The sequence below is a fragment of the Gavialis gangeticus genome, unplaced genomic scaffold, assembly GCF_001723915.1.
Source record: "Gavialis gangeticus isolate Ggan-Ray unplaced genomic scaffold, GavGan_comp1, whole genome shotgun sequence".
NCBI lineage: Eukaryota > Metazoa > Chordata > Crocodylia > Gavialidae > Gavialis > Gavialis gangeticus.
Window position 1 is genome coordinate 78,892,469 of NW_017729031.1, and position 18,719 is coordinate 78,911,187.

An 18,719-nucleotide genomic window follows, 5' to 3' on the forward strand; every position below is an offset into this window, starting at 1 on the left:
ACCAGAGTACTATAAGGTATTTTATGTAACTGATCTCAATTGCTTCTGTTCAAGCTGTTCTTTTTAAAATATTTAAATACTCACAGGCTCAGCACAAGAGAGACAGTGACTCTAATTTTTATGGTTGGGGCACTCACTTTTGATAGATTCTGGCAAGTTGCATTTCCTGCTCCAATGACTATAAAATTCATATATCCATAGCTGAACAAAATAGTTAATACTGGTGTTCTAATTTTTTACATATACCATGTTTAAGTAATCAATTAATACTGTCATAATCAAGTTCTTGAGTCTACTCAGGTAGTCAGTGTGCATGATAAAGTGTACTAATATAAAATAAATATACAGTTCAGTTTACATTACACATCTTCTGCCATACTAAAGGACTTTCTTAGTATATTACCAGTTATTTTTGAACAAACAGAATATTACTCAGTTTGCAACAATATTTGTACCATTTTTATTTGTAAAAATAACCATCTGAATGCATTTCAATAATAGTGTACAGTTAGATCACTACATTACATCAACACAGCATTCAGTAGTTGAAAAAAGGTATTAAAACTGTGCTTGAGTGGATTCAGATTGGATTCCAAGTCATTCACTGAAATAAGTCTTTTTACTCATTTTATACAGTCATGACATTTTACTGAAGTCATTAAACTCCAGTTTACATAAGAAAACATTACAGACAAACCCCACTGAAACCATCAAACAATATTTTATATTGTTTATTACAAATATGTTAGGCAAAATATAACACTGGCACCAGAATCATCTCACGGTTGTTTGTAAAGATATATTGCACATGCTAAAGCATAAAATATAAGACATAACTACAAAACATAAGATATTGGCTTTTAATATGTAGATCACTGCATAAGAAACGCATAGAATTATGTTTATACACACTTTCAGATTGTCACGATTTTAAAACGCCTTTTCCCGTAACACTGACTTGTTTACTTTGTGTAATAAGAAAGCATGTTTAGCACTGCAAAATTATACATAATACCTATAGAAACTTAGCGCATTTTCATTTCAATGCAGGTAGAAGATTTGAAAAGAAAAAAAACTTTGTACATTCAAAGAAGGTTTGAAATGAAAACTTACTGGTATTATATTGCTTCGATAACACTCAAATGGAAAAAAAAAAAACAAGTTTCACAAAATATTTCCAGAATACACAAATATAAAAAGGCACTCTAAAAGTTTCTTACACGACTACAAATAAAAATCACATAAAATCTTAAAATCATTCTCAACAGATACATAACCAAGTTTCTCAACAGTACAATGGATAACAATCCATCATTATTTACTTGTTTTAATTTAATATAGTATAACCTCTTAAATCTGGATATCAAAAATCTGGAATTCTTGAAAATCTGGCATGTCAGGGAGTAGTGGCGGCCAGTCCTGGAGCAGCGGAGGGGGAAGGGGAAGCTTGCACATGGTGGCTGCCACTGCCACCCTGTGTCACTACTCTGCATACAGCACCAGCTGCCACTACCCCCTGCTCCACAACCAGCTGCTGCTCTGGTTTCAAAAATCTGGAATTTTCAAATTTTCGGCAGGTGCTCGGTCCCGAGCATGCCAGATTTATGAGGTTATACTGTAATAAATCTGGCAGTTGTTTACTGCATAAAAGTACCAAACATATTATGGTGCCCTTTTAGTAGTGATAAACAGAAATCCCCTGAGTTATTTCACTGTAGAATCACAGCAAGTGTAGGCAGTCCAGAGACTGTAACTTTCTGTATTTTGAGAGAAAGACTTAGGACCGAAACCTGCAAATGAAGTCTGTTTACAGCTATGGTTAAAATATATATTATAATTCTGATGCTGCAAGTAGAGCTGTGGAGACAGACTATTGCACTGACACAGAACCTGTCCTCTGTGCATGTGCAGAAAGAGCTCACAAATTGTAGCTTGCAGGATCTGAGTGTAAGTACAGCCTTATGCCCAAATCACTTTCCTCCCATAAATAGGCATATTAAGATCAAGGCAAACAACCACTCACAGGAGCAAAGTTGCTTCTGTGTTTAAACATCTGTTTTAAATTTACTTCTATAGATTACTTATTATAAATTGCAATACAAATTACCGTAATGGGATCCAAATAAGAGTATTTTGATATGTGACAATGAGAAGAGATACTGAGCACAACTGAAAATTTACCCAGAATGCATTTCTCCTTTAAGGGTACCATAACTCAAAATATTATTTTCTGAATGCTCCTCAGAGCTTAAACAAAGCAAATCCTGGTTTTGTGATTTTTGGAATATTGTACATTTTAAATGACTGATACAGTTGTATTGCCAGTTTATAGTCGATGACAAAATCCAAGCTTAGTTTGCTTTATCCTCGTACTAAATTAGAGATAATAACAACATTTTGCTACAGATATTTGCAGATTAGGGTCAGCCCAACATGTTATATTCTGCAGGAGTTTTTTCTGTTGACTTGAGTTTTGGTGCAAAGCCATAGAAGGATAAAAATTCAATCATCATCCACAGTCCTATAATTTATATACACCATTAGAAGGCAGCATGTACTGTGCCACACAGTAATGGCAATCACCTTCTATTGCAAGTATATGTCAAATACTGCTATCTTAGATATCCCTGTATGGTAGCTAATAGCAAATGTCAACCTTTTAACAACGAACATTTTGAATAATATAACCTCTTTTATTCTATGGTAGAGAGAACTTTCTTTTTCTTTTAATGAAGGAGCTCTATGTCCTGTGTTTCTTCTAAGTGTTCTTTCTACTTAGAAATGACAAAAAGCAAACTTTGGGATTTCCATTCCACTTCTAAACAGACACCACAGAATGCATCACCTTTTCAAAGCTGGTCTTTCCCCTTATTTTCAGTGCTTTAAGTAAGGTAGTTATTGCTATTTAGCAATTTTTAATTAAAGGGTTTTTTTTAATTGATCTTAAAAAAGTTATACAGTACTAATGTAAGAGGGAAAACCAGTGGTTCAGATGCTCGTGTTGTCCCCTGCAAGATAAATAGGAATATAGAAGAAATGTAAATCTTTAAATTAAGTACCACTTGAGATTTTTTCTTTTGTTTAGTTTTGTTTTATAGTTTGGAAATTTCTATTTCATAATATTCATGGGAACATTTAATTTTAGCAAGGCAAAATACTGCTCACAGATTGTGTATAGTATTAGATGACCATATATGCTTTAAAAAGTCTCTTCAACAGTTACATCATTTTAAATGATTTTTCTTTCATCAAGAAACAAAATCTCAATAGATTTTTAGGAAATGTTGGCATTGATTGTATGGAATACTGTCAGAAATGGTTTTTTTTCCTTTCACCCTGCTAAAAGTGTTTGCTAAGGAGCTTTCTCCCATCCTTCCAGCATAGTTTTAGGCCTGCAGACAGCCTGAGTGGGAATCATAGGAAGTTTAAACTAAGCCATTTGCTCCAGGCCATATAAAATATACTCCACGCTTTCTGTTCTCATACTTAGCTGTATTGTGGCAACCCACTTCCCCTATGAGATGTTGAAAGTAATTTTTATGCTCTAATATTATTGATAAAGGGTGCTTTTTAGAGGTGCAGTGCATATCTTCACTCTCTGCCCTTTGCCAACAAAGCAGTGAGTCTGCCCTTTACCAACAAAGCAGTGAGTTTTACCTTCACATTATGTCCAGGCAGATGCACAAGATTCTGAGGTCAGTTTTGAGCATGTGTGGTCTTGCCCCACACCCCTTCCTCCTTCCCACTCAGAACATCAGGCTTGCCTGGATTCACATTGCATTTTACATTATGCCAAATCAAATGCACAAAAAATAAAAAGAAGAACAAACTATAGTAATTTTTCCCGGGCATTTGTTTCATTTCAAATAAATATAAGCACATTTACATTTAAAGTATATGAACATTTTCTCTAGTCTGGAAAAAAATAAATTGTGGTCAACACGTCATTAGTTACAAATGTCAAACTGTTAACTAGAAATCTGTGTCAAATGTAAAATACACTCAAGATTCTTCATTACTCAAAAAGTTTACATTTTATTATTTAGAAAAAGCTATGTCATTCTGTCACTTGCATTCTGCAAAAAGTAAAGTCTTCATTTTAGCTATTGAAGCATTTTGGTCCTCATGGTATAGCTGGTTTTAGCTGGTTCACGGTAGGATTTTTTTGTTTTTAAGTCTCATTCTTCCTTTTGTACTTCTTTCTCAGATGAGGAACGGGGTCCATTTGACCTAGAAGCTTTGGCAGAAGGAGCAGATATATTCACAATGTTGACACTGATTAGAGAAGCTGGTGTCAATAGGCTTTTTTGTACATCATGAGTCCCTTTCCATAGTTTACTTTTCCTGGCATGTGTTTGGTGTTTCCTCTTTTGGTGTTATACTTTCACTTGCTTTGTGTTTACCTTTGCTCTGTTCTTTTTAATCCAAATATTGGCAAAAGTTGTTTTTCTAAAAACCTGATACTGATAATGGTAAGAACAACATGTTTAAATTTAGGGAAGAAAAAGAATCAATATAAAATTGGCAAATCATCACAAACATTTAGATACATCTCAATCTACCACTGATTTTTTCCTGAAACTTGACTAGTGGTTAATGGCTCAGGTGACAGAGAAATGCCTAATGACCCCAATTCTGTAGTGCAAAGAAACCATACACGTTTGTGCTGAATTGAAAAGACAAATTACAGGCCAAATAGTGCTCACTTTACACAAGTAATTCTACTGATCTCAGTAGGAAAATACCTGTGAAAATGGGACAAGTAGATTTGGCTTTTGAAAGTTTGCATCAACAGCCTTCTAATTGTGTACTTTAACTAAGTTCTTTAAAAGTGCCTCCTGTATACTGAAGTGCTAATACATGCAGAATGTAAAATGTTTCATTTCTTCTAAAGAAAGTAATTGCAGGCAGTACTTTAAAAAGATACACAACTTTACCTTTGGTTTGTGTAACAAACTCATCTAATTAACAGGACTCCATAACTAGGAAACAGACAAATAAGGGGAGGGTTGGTGCTCTTGAAATCTACAAAAGATGCCCGTATACTAACTGCACAGCTAGGATATACGAATAAGTTTATAAACAGTTCCCTGTTCACTTGTGCTGTCAAAAAAGAAAAAGGCATTTTCTCTTTTTCTACATAAAATAAGAGGTAGAAATTTCACAGGAGCACTTGGGGCCTAAAGAAAACAATGAAGCTGGAAGCTGCAGAACATTAATGTGAACGCATTCCAACAAAACCCCCCAAACTTCTTGTTAAAGGCTAGATTACTATCAACTTTAGTAATCCTTTCACACCCTAATTGTGAAAGTTTGGGTCAGTAATAATACTTAAGGATATAACAGTGGGATTCAAGCTTTTTAAAAAGGAAAAAAAACCTGAATGCAATTAACTAAAAACTCTTGAATATCAAAAAGTCAAAAGGTTTCAGAATCGGAATCATTTTCATTGTACCCTTCCTCTGTTCCTACATTGTTAATCAAAGGTTTACTGTAAGAGTTAATGCTACCCATATTGGAGCCATCGCAGAGATGTGTCCTGCTCAAATTGTCTTTTTTATAACAAACGAAGTTGAAAGCCGTCATTGAACTGGAAGGAGAAAAAGGCATCATGGTAGCCAAAATGAGTGCCAGGCAGTCAGCCACGTCTTTGTTAGGAGCGCAAGCCAGGGCTGGCGTATGACCTGGGCACAAATGCAGACAAGGCAATGGTTAGTACTAGGGATACTGAGAAGGGAACTGAGCATTCCTCAATACATCTCTAGATGATTTCATAATCAGGAGATGTATGTTTAGTTGCAATCATGCCAAGCAAGAAAGTGTGTTACTAATTTAAATTAGACATGCTGGGAAAACACATCATTTGTGGAGCATTTAAAATCAATCAATGTGATCATCACAACAAGCACTATTATTTAAATGAAGCAGCATACAGTCTTTACACAAAATGAGTAAAAGCACTTGCTAAACACAGTTCTACAGCACAGACAGTATGATGATTACAAAACAACATAGTAGAGCATAAGGCACTATGAACTGGAGCTGACTGGCTTCAGTTCATATGAACAGATCTCATTCTGAGAACAATGACTTTCATTTGAAAAAAAATGATGCTAGATAAAAAAAACACCCCAAGTTCTGAATGAATGAATTTTAAAAGAGTTCAGATTACTCAACTGAACATTCAGTGTTGAGTATTTAGAAGGCAAGTTATTTAGAAATTAAGTGATAAAAAAAAGGACTAGACGGGATGATGAAAATTAATAGCTGAATAATTTATTATCCAGAATTTACCTCACCACTAACAGGTAACGCTTCCTTTACTTAGGAAGCAGAAAATACATTTTGAAATACACAGGAAATGTGATGAGGAGAGTACTGAAGTGAAGAACTGGCAAGATACTTAATAGCTTGTCTTCACTGTAGAGTTATCTCAAGGTTCTTAGTTAGGCATTCACAGCTCCCATTTGCACAAAGAAAACTTTTAAGTGCTGAGTGTTGCTTATATTTGGGCTGGTAGCCTGCCCACCTGTATAGTGTGAAAGGAAGCTAAGCTACTCAAAGCTGATCATCCTCCAGTACCTCCAACAATTCTTCCTCTGTGGCCAGAAGGACAAGCTATTGTTCTTACAATCTAAGAATTACAGAGTGGCTCAGCTACCACAGCTATAAGAACCACAGTATATGACCCCAGAAGTCCTAGTACACCACAGCAGAAATGATTTTAGGGTGCAAACAGAAGTGCAGCCCCCCACTCTAACTCAGGGCGCATCAGACAGAGCGCCACGAGCTACACTGATCCTCCCAAACCAACAAGACATCAGCTGTTGAGCTGGGAGGGTGGGAGAATTGAGCTCCATTTTGGAGCCAATCCTGGGAGAAAGGCTGAGTCTCTGAAGCCTCTTTCCCTAGCTCTGCCTCCTGCCCCTGGCGCTGTCTCAGGATGGGAGGTAGAGAAGACAGGAGAGGGAGGTTCATTCTGGGGTTTCTCCAACCTACACGGAGGGGGGAGGTGTTTTGGAGTCTCCCCAAGGCGGGGACTCTAATCTCCCACCCTCCAATGCCATCTGGACAACCCCCAGAACAAGCTCCCTCTGTCAGTCCAGCCCTGCTCCTGGAATGCGTAGACACAAGTTAACAAAGGCATTCCACATTAGGCACAGACAGAAATTACGTTGGTCATGCTCCTGGCCCCCTGAAAGAGCTCTAAAGCCATGACCTAACAAGACGAGTAAACCCTTACTATATGAAGGTTCAAACGAAGACACTCCAGAGCAGAGTGCCCTCATTAATTTCTATCTGCTCTGGCACTGGACTGCTGCAGCACAGCCTGGCCCCCGGTGCCGTTTCAGAATGGTAGGGGGAGAAGGCAGGAAAGGGAGGTCTGTTCTGGGGTTTCCCCAGCCCTGCTGGAAGGGGGGATAGGTGGGTTAGAGCTTTCCCCTGAGGTGGGAGGGGCTCCAAATCCACCCACTCCCCCACTCCAGTGTAGTTGGGGAAACCCCAGAACAGACCTCCCTCCCCTGCCTTCTTCCACTCCCATCCTGAGTCAGCAAAGAAGCTGGGAGGGGATGGGGTGGAGCTATGGGAAGAGGCTGAAGAGATGCAACCTCTCTCTCTGGATCAGCTCCAAATTGAAGCTCGATCTCCCATCCTCCTGATACAACAGCTAATATCTGTTGGGTTGGGAAGACGGATCTAATTCATGGTGCTTTCTGTGAAGTACCATGAATTAGACCCAGGAGCTGCACTTCTGTCTGTGCCCTTTGGAGTGCCTTCATCTGAATCCTCATATAATAAAATAAAGTCAAGAAGAAAAATTGAGGATAAGATTGCAGGTTGCAATCAGATGAGGAGAATTAGGAAAAAAATCATTCTCTTTTTCAAAGCAGCACAAGCATTACTCTGAACAATCACTACTAGATAAACTACAACACTACTGGATACATTGGTTGGGTATAGAGTTTAAATGTTCTTTTTGTTCTTTACATTCATGCAGGAGTAACATCTTAGCTGTGTCATTAAGCTTGATCTGGTTCATTTAATTGTTTGTATGCCAGAGATCTGGCAAACTGTTTTGAGTAGAGCTGGATGAATAATATTTTTTTTTCTCATTTAGTAAGCAAGCCAAAAACTGAGATAAAAAACACTGAACTGCAGCAGATACTGTTAATTTTTTTTTAGGTGAATCAGCAAATTTAATGTTGTCTTGAAACATTTTTATACAAGATATCCTATTTAATTTTGCGGTTATTTAACTCTGTTTTATTCCTTTATTGAAGAAATAAGTCAATTTTATAATGAAAAATTCAAATGTTATTTTGAAACAAAGTTAAAACCTTTTAGAAACATTCACTTCAATATTTTTGCCAGCTGAGACAATTCTTTGGATTCAGTTCAAATTTGTAAGTATTCTAGGTTTCTCCTAAAACTGCATTTTTTCCTGGTTCTCGTGCTAAGACACTTGTGTCTTGGCCACGCAAAGCAGTATATAATGCTATCCCAAATATACAGTACAGCTTAAAAGTTTAACTTTCCTTTAACTTGATAATATGTTTGAGGAAGATGACTTAGGGGAATTCATTTTTGAAAGACTGCTTGAAGAATAAGTTTGTAGTATTTACCCATCTCTGGTTAACATTTTTACTACCGTAAGCAAAATTCCAATGATTTATTTCTAAGCAGCTAACAAAAGCTATTAATTTCTTGGTTTTCATTTATAGTAATACTTCAAGTATAGTTTTTTCAGCAATATGGAAGCCAGGCAAACATAGAAAGATTAGACATGATGTCTTCCAATTGAAGTGGATGTTTCCTCATAAAGGACATTTAGATTTATATACAATTAGAGTATTTGTATTTAATAACAGAGCTATCCCAGAATTGAAGCAACAGAGCTCTGTATGACAGTTAGATGCAGTATAAACCTAGTGTTCAGACTCATTAGATTGGTGGAAGTGTTGAAAGCTATAGAAATGATTAGATCAGTATGCCTGTCAGCATTTCTCTTCACTACTTTTAACAGTGCGTGGATGGATGGGCAGTCTGGTGCATCAAGAAAATTAGTACATCTTGTATTTCCAGCTAAAATAAAGGGCCTCAAAAATAGCTACTTGCTAACAACATAACAACAAAGTGCGGATAACAAAAGATAAATAATTTAAGCAGCAAAATTAAATAGTTTAAAACCTTCTGTTCCTCCTAGAATGTTTCTAAGGATTGCAATGCAACAAATACACAGGTATTTTGTGTATGCATAAAAATGGTTATCTAATGACAATAGTCTAATTGTTTAATTCTGTGGAATATACCAGAATTTTTATTTCTAACGCCCGTAATAACAGGTACCTTTCAGTAACATAGTTTTATCATTATAATTAATGCCACATTTTGGAGAAAAAGTTCAATCCAAAGCATTCTAAAACGTGTTCCTTGCTATAGAAGGCTATTTTAGATCTGTTACAGCTATTCTTCAAACATGTACATTTACTTGGGGCCAAAACTTGTCTATTTATTTAAGGTAATGATAATTTATTAGCATATCACATTTGGCCAAAGAATTAGTGATGCCATTTTTGATCTCAGAATGCACTGGGATATAACCAAACAAATGCTGAGGTTTTTTATCCCAGTTACTAAACATGCTTTGATGATATTTATAATCCTTGATTCTATTACAAGCAGTAAGAATCTTCTGGTCCCTTTTCCATGTTTAGGAAATTCAAACTGCTGTTGCACCCAAGCATCAGAGAAAGACTAGGCAATGACAGCACATGTGAAGTGAACATTGTGATGTCTCCAGTGTGTTTGTTCTATATAAAATATATCTTGTTTTCATACTTACGCAACTCAGTATCTTATTCACAAAGAAGTACAAGTATCGGTGTTGTCTATTCAGTTTACTGGTCTTTTTTCTTTGATGAGTTGTAAAATCATCTTTTTTGGTGCTGCATAAGACTGTCAAAGTGTATTGCATAAACCTTTCGCCTTTTACTTACCATTTTCATCCACTGCTAGTACACATGCCCCTTTGGCTAGCAACTCCTCAACCACCAGCTTTAAGCCATTCCGTGCAGCAATATGGAGAGGTCTACAAAACATTAACACCTCAACTCAAGTATGGTTTGAAATAAATTGAAATGCTTGTCTGGGAAACATTTATAGTATGACACACTGTTACAAAATCATTTTTCTGCTTTCATGGATCAATAAAGTTGCACCTAGATATATTCTATACAGTACCCCACAATTAAAAGTAATCATGTTCTACATCTGTAAAACATCTTGTTTTAACACTCAGACCTATATAAGAAATAGATTATAATCCCTATATAAGAATTTGTTGAATGTATTCTGATATCTCTTGCACTTCCATTATTGGGAGCAGGCCTTTGACATTAGTAGGGGAATTGACCTCAAAATAATGTTTTTCTTTGTCTATCTTCAAGACTGGAAAATATATACTCTTAAAAAAATAGCTTTTTTTCCTTTTTGGCATCCAATCAAAATCATTGAACATTCTGCTCCTGGACCCTGCTACTGTCAGTGCAGCTGCGGGAAGGAAGGACCTAACCCTGCACAGCTCCAGTGACTCATGCTCTTTGCTGCAGGCACCAACTTCACAGTTAGAGGAAAGACAGCACCAAGTTGGACTGACCTTCCTACGGACACCAGGCCTAGTACCTGGATCTAGTGGGTCAAACCAACTTTCCCCTTCTGGGTTATATAATGTAATTAAATCAGTTCTGTAGTTCAAGTGGTTAAAATCAGCATAGCAATTACCTCAAGGTTCAGGCTTCAAATTCTACTGATAATGTATAATTAGGGTGGGTTGTATTTTAATTGCACAATATTTCCCTCTTGTTTAGAGAGAGAGGTTGCATACAAAAACATCATACAGGATGGACTCTTAAGGATTTAGAGATAAGGTTGCACAGGCAATCATAAATACAGCATTTTTCTAATGCTGAAGTACCTACACTTAAAAGCTAAATAGTAGTTAATGTATTTTTCTTATAAAACATGTGCTAAACAGAAAGGTCATCCCAAGTTATAAACTATCTGTCCTAAAGAACTGTCCTTTCCAAACCAAGATCTTGTCGTCAAAGAAAGAGTTCCTGCTAAGAATAAGTGGACTTGCAGCAATCCAATCTGTGACTGCAAATCCTGCTCCATTAGATCCCAGAACTAGCTAATGTAGACTGAAGTGTAGATGATTTTGGTGAAGGAGAGGTATGACTAGGGCATTCTGAAGATGCAGGCCCAGACCCACAATTTGGGTTCCAAACTGCTATGCAGCAGCGGGAACATTCTTCTAATACAACTGCACTGCAGCCAAACCAAGTTCATCTTGTCCCCAGCACTAGGAGTAAAAAGTAAGGCTGGGCGCAGCTCCAGCTCTAAGAAATCTAAACTAGTGGCACAATTTCAAATGGCTTATAGTCAGCTTCAAGTTGAATAGAAGCTGCCCCAGATCCCTCTTCCTCTCCTTCATTGAGTTTTCTTCAGCATAGGAGACCATCTAGTGGAAAACCTGGCAGAACTCTTACAGAGTCCAGTTGTAAAATCATCTCTTCACTCCATAGAGTCTCTGGGGATGAAGCCTCTATAAGGCACACCTATCTTGTTAGTGGGAGTAAATCAAGATGTAAATCTACAAGATAAGTCTGTATCTTGCCCTCAGATACATAAATATATTGTTGCCAACATCAGTCATGAAAAGTCATGCACTGGGGGCCTAAAACTCATAAGGCTGACTTAAAATTGCACGATTTTATAGACTGCAAATCAAAACAGAATAGGTCTGATGAAAATCCCACTAACATAGTAAAATAACTGAGTGTCTCAGGCCTTAATTATTTCCCAAAAATCATAGCAGGAAATGTAAGCTGCTTTTAATTTTAAAGTGACTACTTCCCTCTCTTCCCTTTTATTTCTCCCTTTTTTCTTAAATTTCTATAAAAACAAGCTTTTCTAAGATGATAATATAGAACATTATTTTAAGGACTAAAAACCTTATATTTGCTTTTGAAAAATAAAGCAACTAATCTTCCTAGAAATGTATTAAGCTCCTGCTTTGTAAATTACTGTGGTTGTTTGTGTGCCTAAATTCAACAGTTCTTACTTTCTCCCCAAGTAAACATTTATAAATTTACATCATTTAAGATACTATGCAAAATCTAAACAACCTGATTTTAATATTCCAAATATGAATGAAATGGTAAAAGCGCAATATACAAGAGCACTAGAGAACAAAAAGTAGAACAAAATAAGCCTTTACTTACGTCTGCAATGCATTATTTTTTGCATTAATAAGGCTCTGTTCTTGTATCTTGTCAAGTATTAACAAGGCACATTTTTCATGACCCTGATATTAAAAAAAAATAAAAACTGAAATTAATCTGCTGAGGACTTAAAAAATGGGGGGGAAAGCCATTAAAATAAGTCAAACTAAAAAGAACCTGCATTTAAAATGCAGATGTATTTGTCAGTTTCAAACCTAGAAATGCCTTCCACATTTTAAGTAGGAAAAGAAATCTTAAAGACACCTCTTAGTCATATACTAGTTGCAAAAGCTTTCGCTATATTACAAGGGTACTGTGGATAATTATGTTGTCCAAAAATGTAATTAATTTGTACAGACTAGTGCCTAATTCTGCATCATGATCGTCTGCATGCCTGTAGGAGATTGCTTGGACACAACAGGCTACAGAACTAGGGCACTAGATGACAGATCTCCAGCACAAGATGTCCATTCCTTTGGAGGGGTCCATCAACAAGTATATAGTATTACACTTCTATGTCATCTGTTTTACAAATATATAAGAAGAGTCCATGAACCTTTAGAAGTTGAGGAGCTGCAGTTGAATTTGACAACAAGTCCCTGAACAAATTTGATTTTGTTCAGTTTCCATCTAGTAATACTAACAATGAAAAACCTGAAGGAACAGTCAAATGGTCATTTTTTTCCTTACTAAGCCAGGCTATAGCAGCAGAGATGGAGGGAGCAACAAAGCAGGAGAAAGAAAACAGGAGAAGAGAGGAGCCCACTGTAGTTATTAAAGCCCACTGTAGTTATTAAAACACTGGACACAGGTTCTGGAAAAGAAAACATGACCAAACTCAATTTTTGCCTCCACTTCCAGAGCTGAGAGCTGCTTAAGTTGCAAATATTCTTTCTACAGAAGTTCTCTTCCATAGAAATCCAAGAAACAATGCAAGTAGTTGAATCTGTTTTGTACTACAATAATGTGAGATAATTCAGTAAGGTCTCAATGGATTTCCGTTATTTTCCTTGTTGTTTTACCAATGTCTCAGATGTAGCAGGATGCAGCAGCCTGTCTCTCACCTCTCACAGTTTACAAGAAATATTTAAGAACAGCTGGCTACCACACTCCTCCCTGAGCTTGTACATACTATATCACTGTAGTGCTTGGAACCTCATCAGCCTGGGAAATGAGCATCTCCAACACACTACCAGGGTCTTGTTCTGAATACTTCTATAGGTTACATATGTATAGGCTGCATATGAGCATTTGTAGTCTACAAAGTTCCTTCACATACTTTACTGCTAGCCAAGTGCAAGGGTGTATTCAAGTCCTTATCCTTTGTAGTCAAATCAGCCTTGGCAATGTTCACCAAAAAATCTGAAATACAGAAACAGAAGTCATGTAGTGGAATAATTCTGACTTCCATATGCACAAACACAAACAATTCAGTAAGCAGTCTTCTTTATGTTACAAAATCCATAGCAACATGGAAGCAAAAGAGTAAATGAAAAAGTGTACTTTGTGCAATTAAGTCAGCAACCAAAACTGGAGCTAGCAACTTGTTAAAAATGGAAAACTGCTAACCAGACACTCAATTTTACCCCAAATCGTCAGTAAACATTTGTTATTTTAATCTGATTAGTGAAATACACATCAAGAAGAGTAGTTTTTGCCTGAAACACCCCACCATGGGATCCTGCTTTGAGAGGATTAAGCGGGTCTTGCTCACTTACTGCCCACCTAGTAGTAATGGAGATGGAAGTAGTAACTCAGGGTGGAGGTTGAGCTCTCAAGTCTAAAGAAAAGATTTTTTTTCTCCTTATGTATTTGTTTTACCCAATGCAAACCCTGGGAAGCAAAGTTCCTGGACATTATATAGTACGTGGACTGGCTTTAAAATATTTGAAGAAAAACAGTTGTTTATAAATTCAAAACAATGTTTTTCCACTTCAAGCTATGGTTCTTTTTACAATTTAACTGCAGAAAGGTTACTCATCCCCTTGCTATAATGAAGATGTTACTGTTGTGTATAATCAGGAAAATGAGACATATGAATAACTAATACCAAGAGCATTTTTTCATACAGCAGAAAATGGGGCAGAGAGTCTGTTAATGAAACTTAAACTGCTCAGAAGTGGGAGAAAAAGTTATATAAAACATTCTGGATGCAGCAAACAGGATTTTTTAAAAATGTGAAGCCAACTTCTTTTTACTGGTTCCAGAGAACAGATGTATGCACATGCTCTTAATATTTTGCATTTATGTATGCAATCTTAAGATTTACAAAAACAAATGGGTACTTACCTACGGCACCCGCATGACCATTTTCAGCTGCCATCATAAGTGGTGTTTTCCCTGAATTATCTGCAGCATTTACTTGTGCATTATGACTTAAGAGAAGCTGCAGGCACTCCACATGATCAGCAAAGGCTGCTGCATGAAGTGGAGTTCTAAAATGAGAGAGCACAATTATAGCTTTAGAACATGAAGGAATCTCTAAAATAGTTATAGCATTGTTTATTTAAACTTTCTGGAGTAAAAGAGTGTAAGATGCTTCAAATTTTGTTTTCTTAAGTTATGAAATCTAAAACTGTCACCAAGGCAAACTATGTAAGAGCAGTATCCCAAGCAAAACCCTAGTATTGCTTTCCCAATTCTGATTCAGTTAATGGAAGAGATGGATAGAGTTGTTGACAATCTCATACAAACAGGTTGTTTAACCTAACAGAACACACTGTATCATTTAAAAAAATGGGGAGGCAAGAGGGAGGGGCAGCAGGCTCCAACTCTGCCTAGTACTCTCTCAAACTTGTTTTGCAGGTTTCAGCTAGTTTTTGCTGCCCAGGTACTAGCCAGGCCTGGACTGCTTAGCTTCTGAGATCAGACAGGATTGGGGACATTTAGTCCGGCCATAGGCTCAGCTAGTTTCAGAATAACCTTTTGGCATAGGATCATGTGTGAGGGAAGAATATGAATCCGTTATTAGAAGTGCTGGTGTATTCCACATTAAATGTCTTACATACTACAGTAACCATACCTATAATGGGTAATTGCATTAATCTCAAATGCAGCAATGTTTTTATAAGATCTGTAGCTTATTTTGTGTGTAACATGCAACTCTAAGGATGATTTTTTCTGTTTCTATATACAACCACATGACATGACATTTGGAAAGAGAAAGTTATGGGTGCTTCAAGAGATCTTTGTGGTGATTTTCTGATTGGGGTTATTTTAGCTTTGTTGTCCTCTGTAGGAGGAAAGTATTTGATTTTAATCTCTATGACAGACAAATTAAAGATTTGGGTGGTACATTACCCAATTTACACTGGTGCATTTTGTTTAATAAACATTCTGTCAAATATTGTTCCTGTGAATAATATATTAAATGCTTTTTTTATCTATATACGGTCCTGCTTCAGGAACCCTGGATGCACTGAAAAGTTTCAGAGAAGAAAAAGGTTTAACAACCATTATACAAGTGAACAGCCCTCAGGCCTGGGCATTTTAAACAAATGAACAATACTTATTTTGGTAGCAAAATAAAATATTAAATAAGGTTTTCTTTTGAAATGAAAAACTTCCTTTGTTGTGGCTAATTGGGGTTGTGCAGGGGATGGTATAATACACTGTAGCCCATTTTATTAGATATAGATTAGTTTCACAAATCAAAAATTACTAACCGTCTTAGATTAGTTCATCAACATAGAATGCATTTGGTTCAGGAGACTCTTACCTTCCTCTGTCATCTTTACAATTGACAATGCTGGCATCTATGGCCCCAATGAGCAGCGATGCACAATTTTCGTGATCATTAATTCTATGAAGAAAGGAACTTTGTTTTTTAAAGAAAACAGGGAAATATTCATATACCTTCCTATCTCCTCATACATATTTACTCCTCCCCCTGCTTTACATAGTACATTCATAGTTCTTTGTTTAATTATCATTTGTTCCAACAAAGCTTTTCCTTAACACTTGCCACTCTGAACTAGATTCTCACAAATCTAACTATTCCCAGGGACAGAGGAATGGTAGCACAGATTTCCCCTTGATACTGCAATACTGAGTAATTTTGTCCTGAGGTTCCAATATACCTCTGAGTTGATAAGAATATAACCCCTTAGTTTTCAGTGGGGTCTTCCATGCTTAAAAACATTAATAATAATTGAAATGTACCCATATATCTCATGTTCTTGTTAATATAGAAACGAATTTCTCACATTATCACTTTTTATCTAATCATTTAGTCATGCCACTCTCTCCATAGAGATGCATGTTTGGTTCTGTCATTTTTCAGAGATGTCCTGAGTTCAAACATATGTGGCATTTTTACAGTGACCGCTAGCATATCACACATATAGTAGCTCTAAAAAAACGGGCAAAAATAAAAATGTCAAAGAGCTTTCACCTGACCGTGTAGAAGTGTGGTGAAAGAGTGGGTAAACAAATATGTTCTATAAAAACTGCAAGTGCGTAACAACATATAAAGTAAAACTACCACTTGGAAAAGTCTTCATTTGGCATGGTCCAGGCTGGGAAACCAAAACATTTGAGTGCTTTGAGAGAAATCTAGAGTGCAAGATTTCTAGATCATTCACTTTAGTGTTTTTTCCATAAGAATCAGGGCAAAACAGGCCCAGCAACAGGAAATAAACTATATGGACTGGAACTGTGCATCACACTACAGACATAATGTAGTAATATATACAGAAAGTGAGATATAGAAATTGTATTAAAATGTATGATCAGAACATTAAGAACCAAGTAGGGCTTTGACTTCTAAATATACTGTAGGGTTACTGGTCATGAGAGAATCCCTTTCCATGCAATGCTGTGGAATCCCTGCTTCTCTGAATATTGTCCCTCCTGCTTTCATGATTTTTTACTCTCCCCCTTACACTGCTACAAGGTTCTGAATTGCCACAGCTCACACTGTCAACAAAGCGCGATAGACAAAGCTCTTTTCAGAATCCACCAGCACAGCTTTTATACCCATAAATGGAGTTATGTTAAGGTAACAAACTTCTTTCTCCTTTATCAGAGGTCTTTTATCATCATTATGCTCAGCTAAGGGCTAAACCTCATTGTAAGCAGTACTGTACAAATGCAATCAAACAAGTCCACATCCCAACATTTATATTATATATAGTGTACCACCTCTGCAGGGCTTCCAGCTCATAAGCATAAGCTACCTCAGTAATATGTCTTAAACTCGCGACCATTAAACAGCCACAATCATATGAAAGTTTTAAAAATCCGTTAAGAGTTTTACAATGTCCTATTTTAATAATGACCTTACTGATTTAAACAAATATAATGTAGTCACTTCCAAACAGAATCATAGAAAAATCAGGGTTGGTAGGGATCTCAGGAGGTTATCTAGTTCAACCCCCTGCTCAAAGCAGGACCATCCCCATCTAGTTCACTGCAGCCAAGATTTTGTCTGGCTGGGTCTTAAAAACCTCCAAGGACGGAGATTCCACAACCTCTGGGTAACCCATTCCAGTGTTTTACTGTCCTCCCAGTGAGAAAGTTTTTCCTAATATCTAACCTAAACTTCCCTTGCTGCAACTTAAGACCATTGCTCCCTATTCTGTTATCTGCAGGGATCTGGGTTTTCCATTTCCCACAGGGAAATGGAAAAAAAAAATGGATTTTCCCCTTGACCAGAGGAAAATGCAGGTTTTCTCATTTTAACCGAGACACCAAAAGATTTTGCAGTTTTGCATAGAGCTCTCTGCAGGCTGGCAAATTTCCAGCCTGCAGGGGGCTTGGAGGGAATGGCAAGAGGGTGGTCAGGCACAGGGCACCATGTACATGTATGTGCACATGGATGCCAGGCAGCCTAGAGAGCAGCTCCTGTAGGTAAGTGGGAGGGGGAGGATTGAGGCCCCCATATGGGAGGGAGGGAGGGAGTTGGGCAGGGCTGGGGCTGCAAACTTGGCCTCTGGCCCTGCTGCCCTTCCCCGGGGCCTCTGCAGCCCAGCAGAGGAACATCAGAGAACAGTGGGGCCACTCGGGGATCTCCTTGCTGCTGTGAACTCTGTGCTACCCTAGCAAGACATCCCTGCCTGCGCAGCAGCAGTGAGGGGCACAACCCTGCACCACTGCCCCTGCTGCTACTGCTCTAACAGGAGACACATTGTCATGGCAGCATGGAGCTCACAGCAGCAAGGACATCATTACGCAGCCCCACCGTTCCCTGCAGTGCTGGGTTGCACCCACTGGGCTGTGGCGGACAGGAGCAGGGCAGGAGCTCGAGCCCACAGTGGACAGCCCACTCCTGCCCCTGCCCTGCACACAGATGTGGGGGGCCATGGATGCTCCCTGACCACCTGGCAGTGCGTGCAGCGGCAGAGAGCCACCCCCCCCACCCTAAACCCACAGCAGCGAGGGAGCGGGAGGGGGAGCTGGGCTCTACTCTGCTGCAGCAGCCACCGCCTCCTGCCA

The 18,719-nt window shown here is 37.7% G+C and overlaps 1 protein-coding gene across 7 annotated transcripts in view; it reads right to left on the bottom strand.

The window, feature by feature from the left end:
• Window positions 1-440: 440 nt before the first annotated feature.
• Window positions 441-18,719, bottom strand: part of ANKRD44 (ankyrin repeat domain 44) — a 152,251-nt gene continuing 133,972 nt past the window's right edge. For 3 of the 7 annotated variants that reach the window (XM_019523135.1, XM_019523133.1, XM_019523132.1), the window contains exons 22-27: window positions 16,003-16,086; window positions 14,574-14,719; window positions 13,564-13,646; window positions 12,285-12,367; window positions 9,999-10,090; window positions 441-5,684 (exon numbers count right to left, since the gene is read on the bottom strand). In XM_019523135.1, the coding sequence (XP_019378680.1) occupies window positions 5,419-5,684; window positions 9,999-10,090; window positions 12,285-12,367; window positions 13,564-13,646; window positions 14,574-14,719; window positions 16,003-16,086 (754 nt within the window). In that variant the 3' untranslated portion in view covers window positions 441-5,418. The remainder of the gene's footprint in view (window positions 5,685-9,998; window positions 10,091-12,284; window positions 12,368-13,563; window positions 13,647-14,573; window positions 14,720-16,002; window positions 16,087-18,719) is intronic. The other 4 variants (XM_019523138.1, XM_019523136.1, XM_019523134.1 and 1 more) reach the window with 3 other exon arrangements.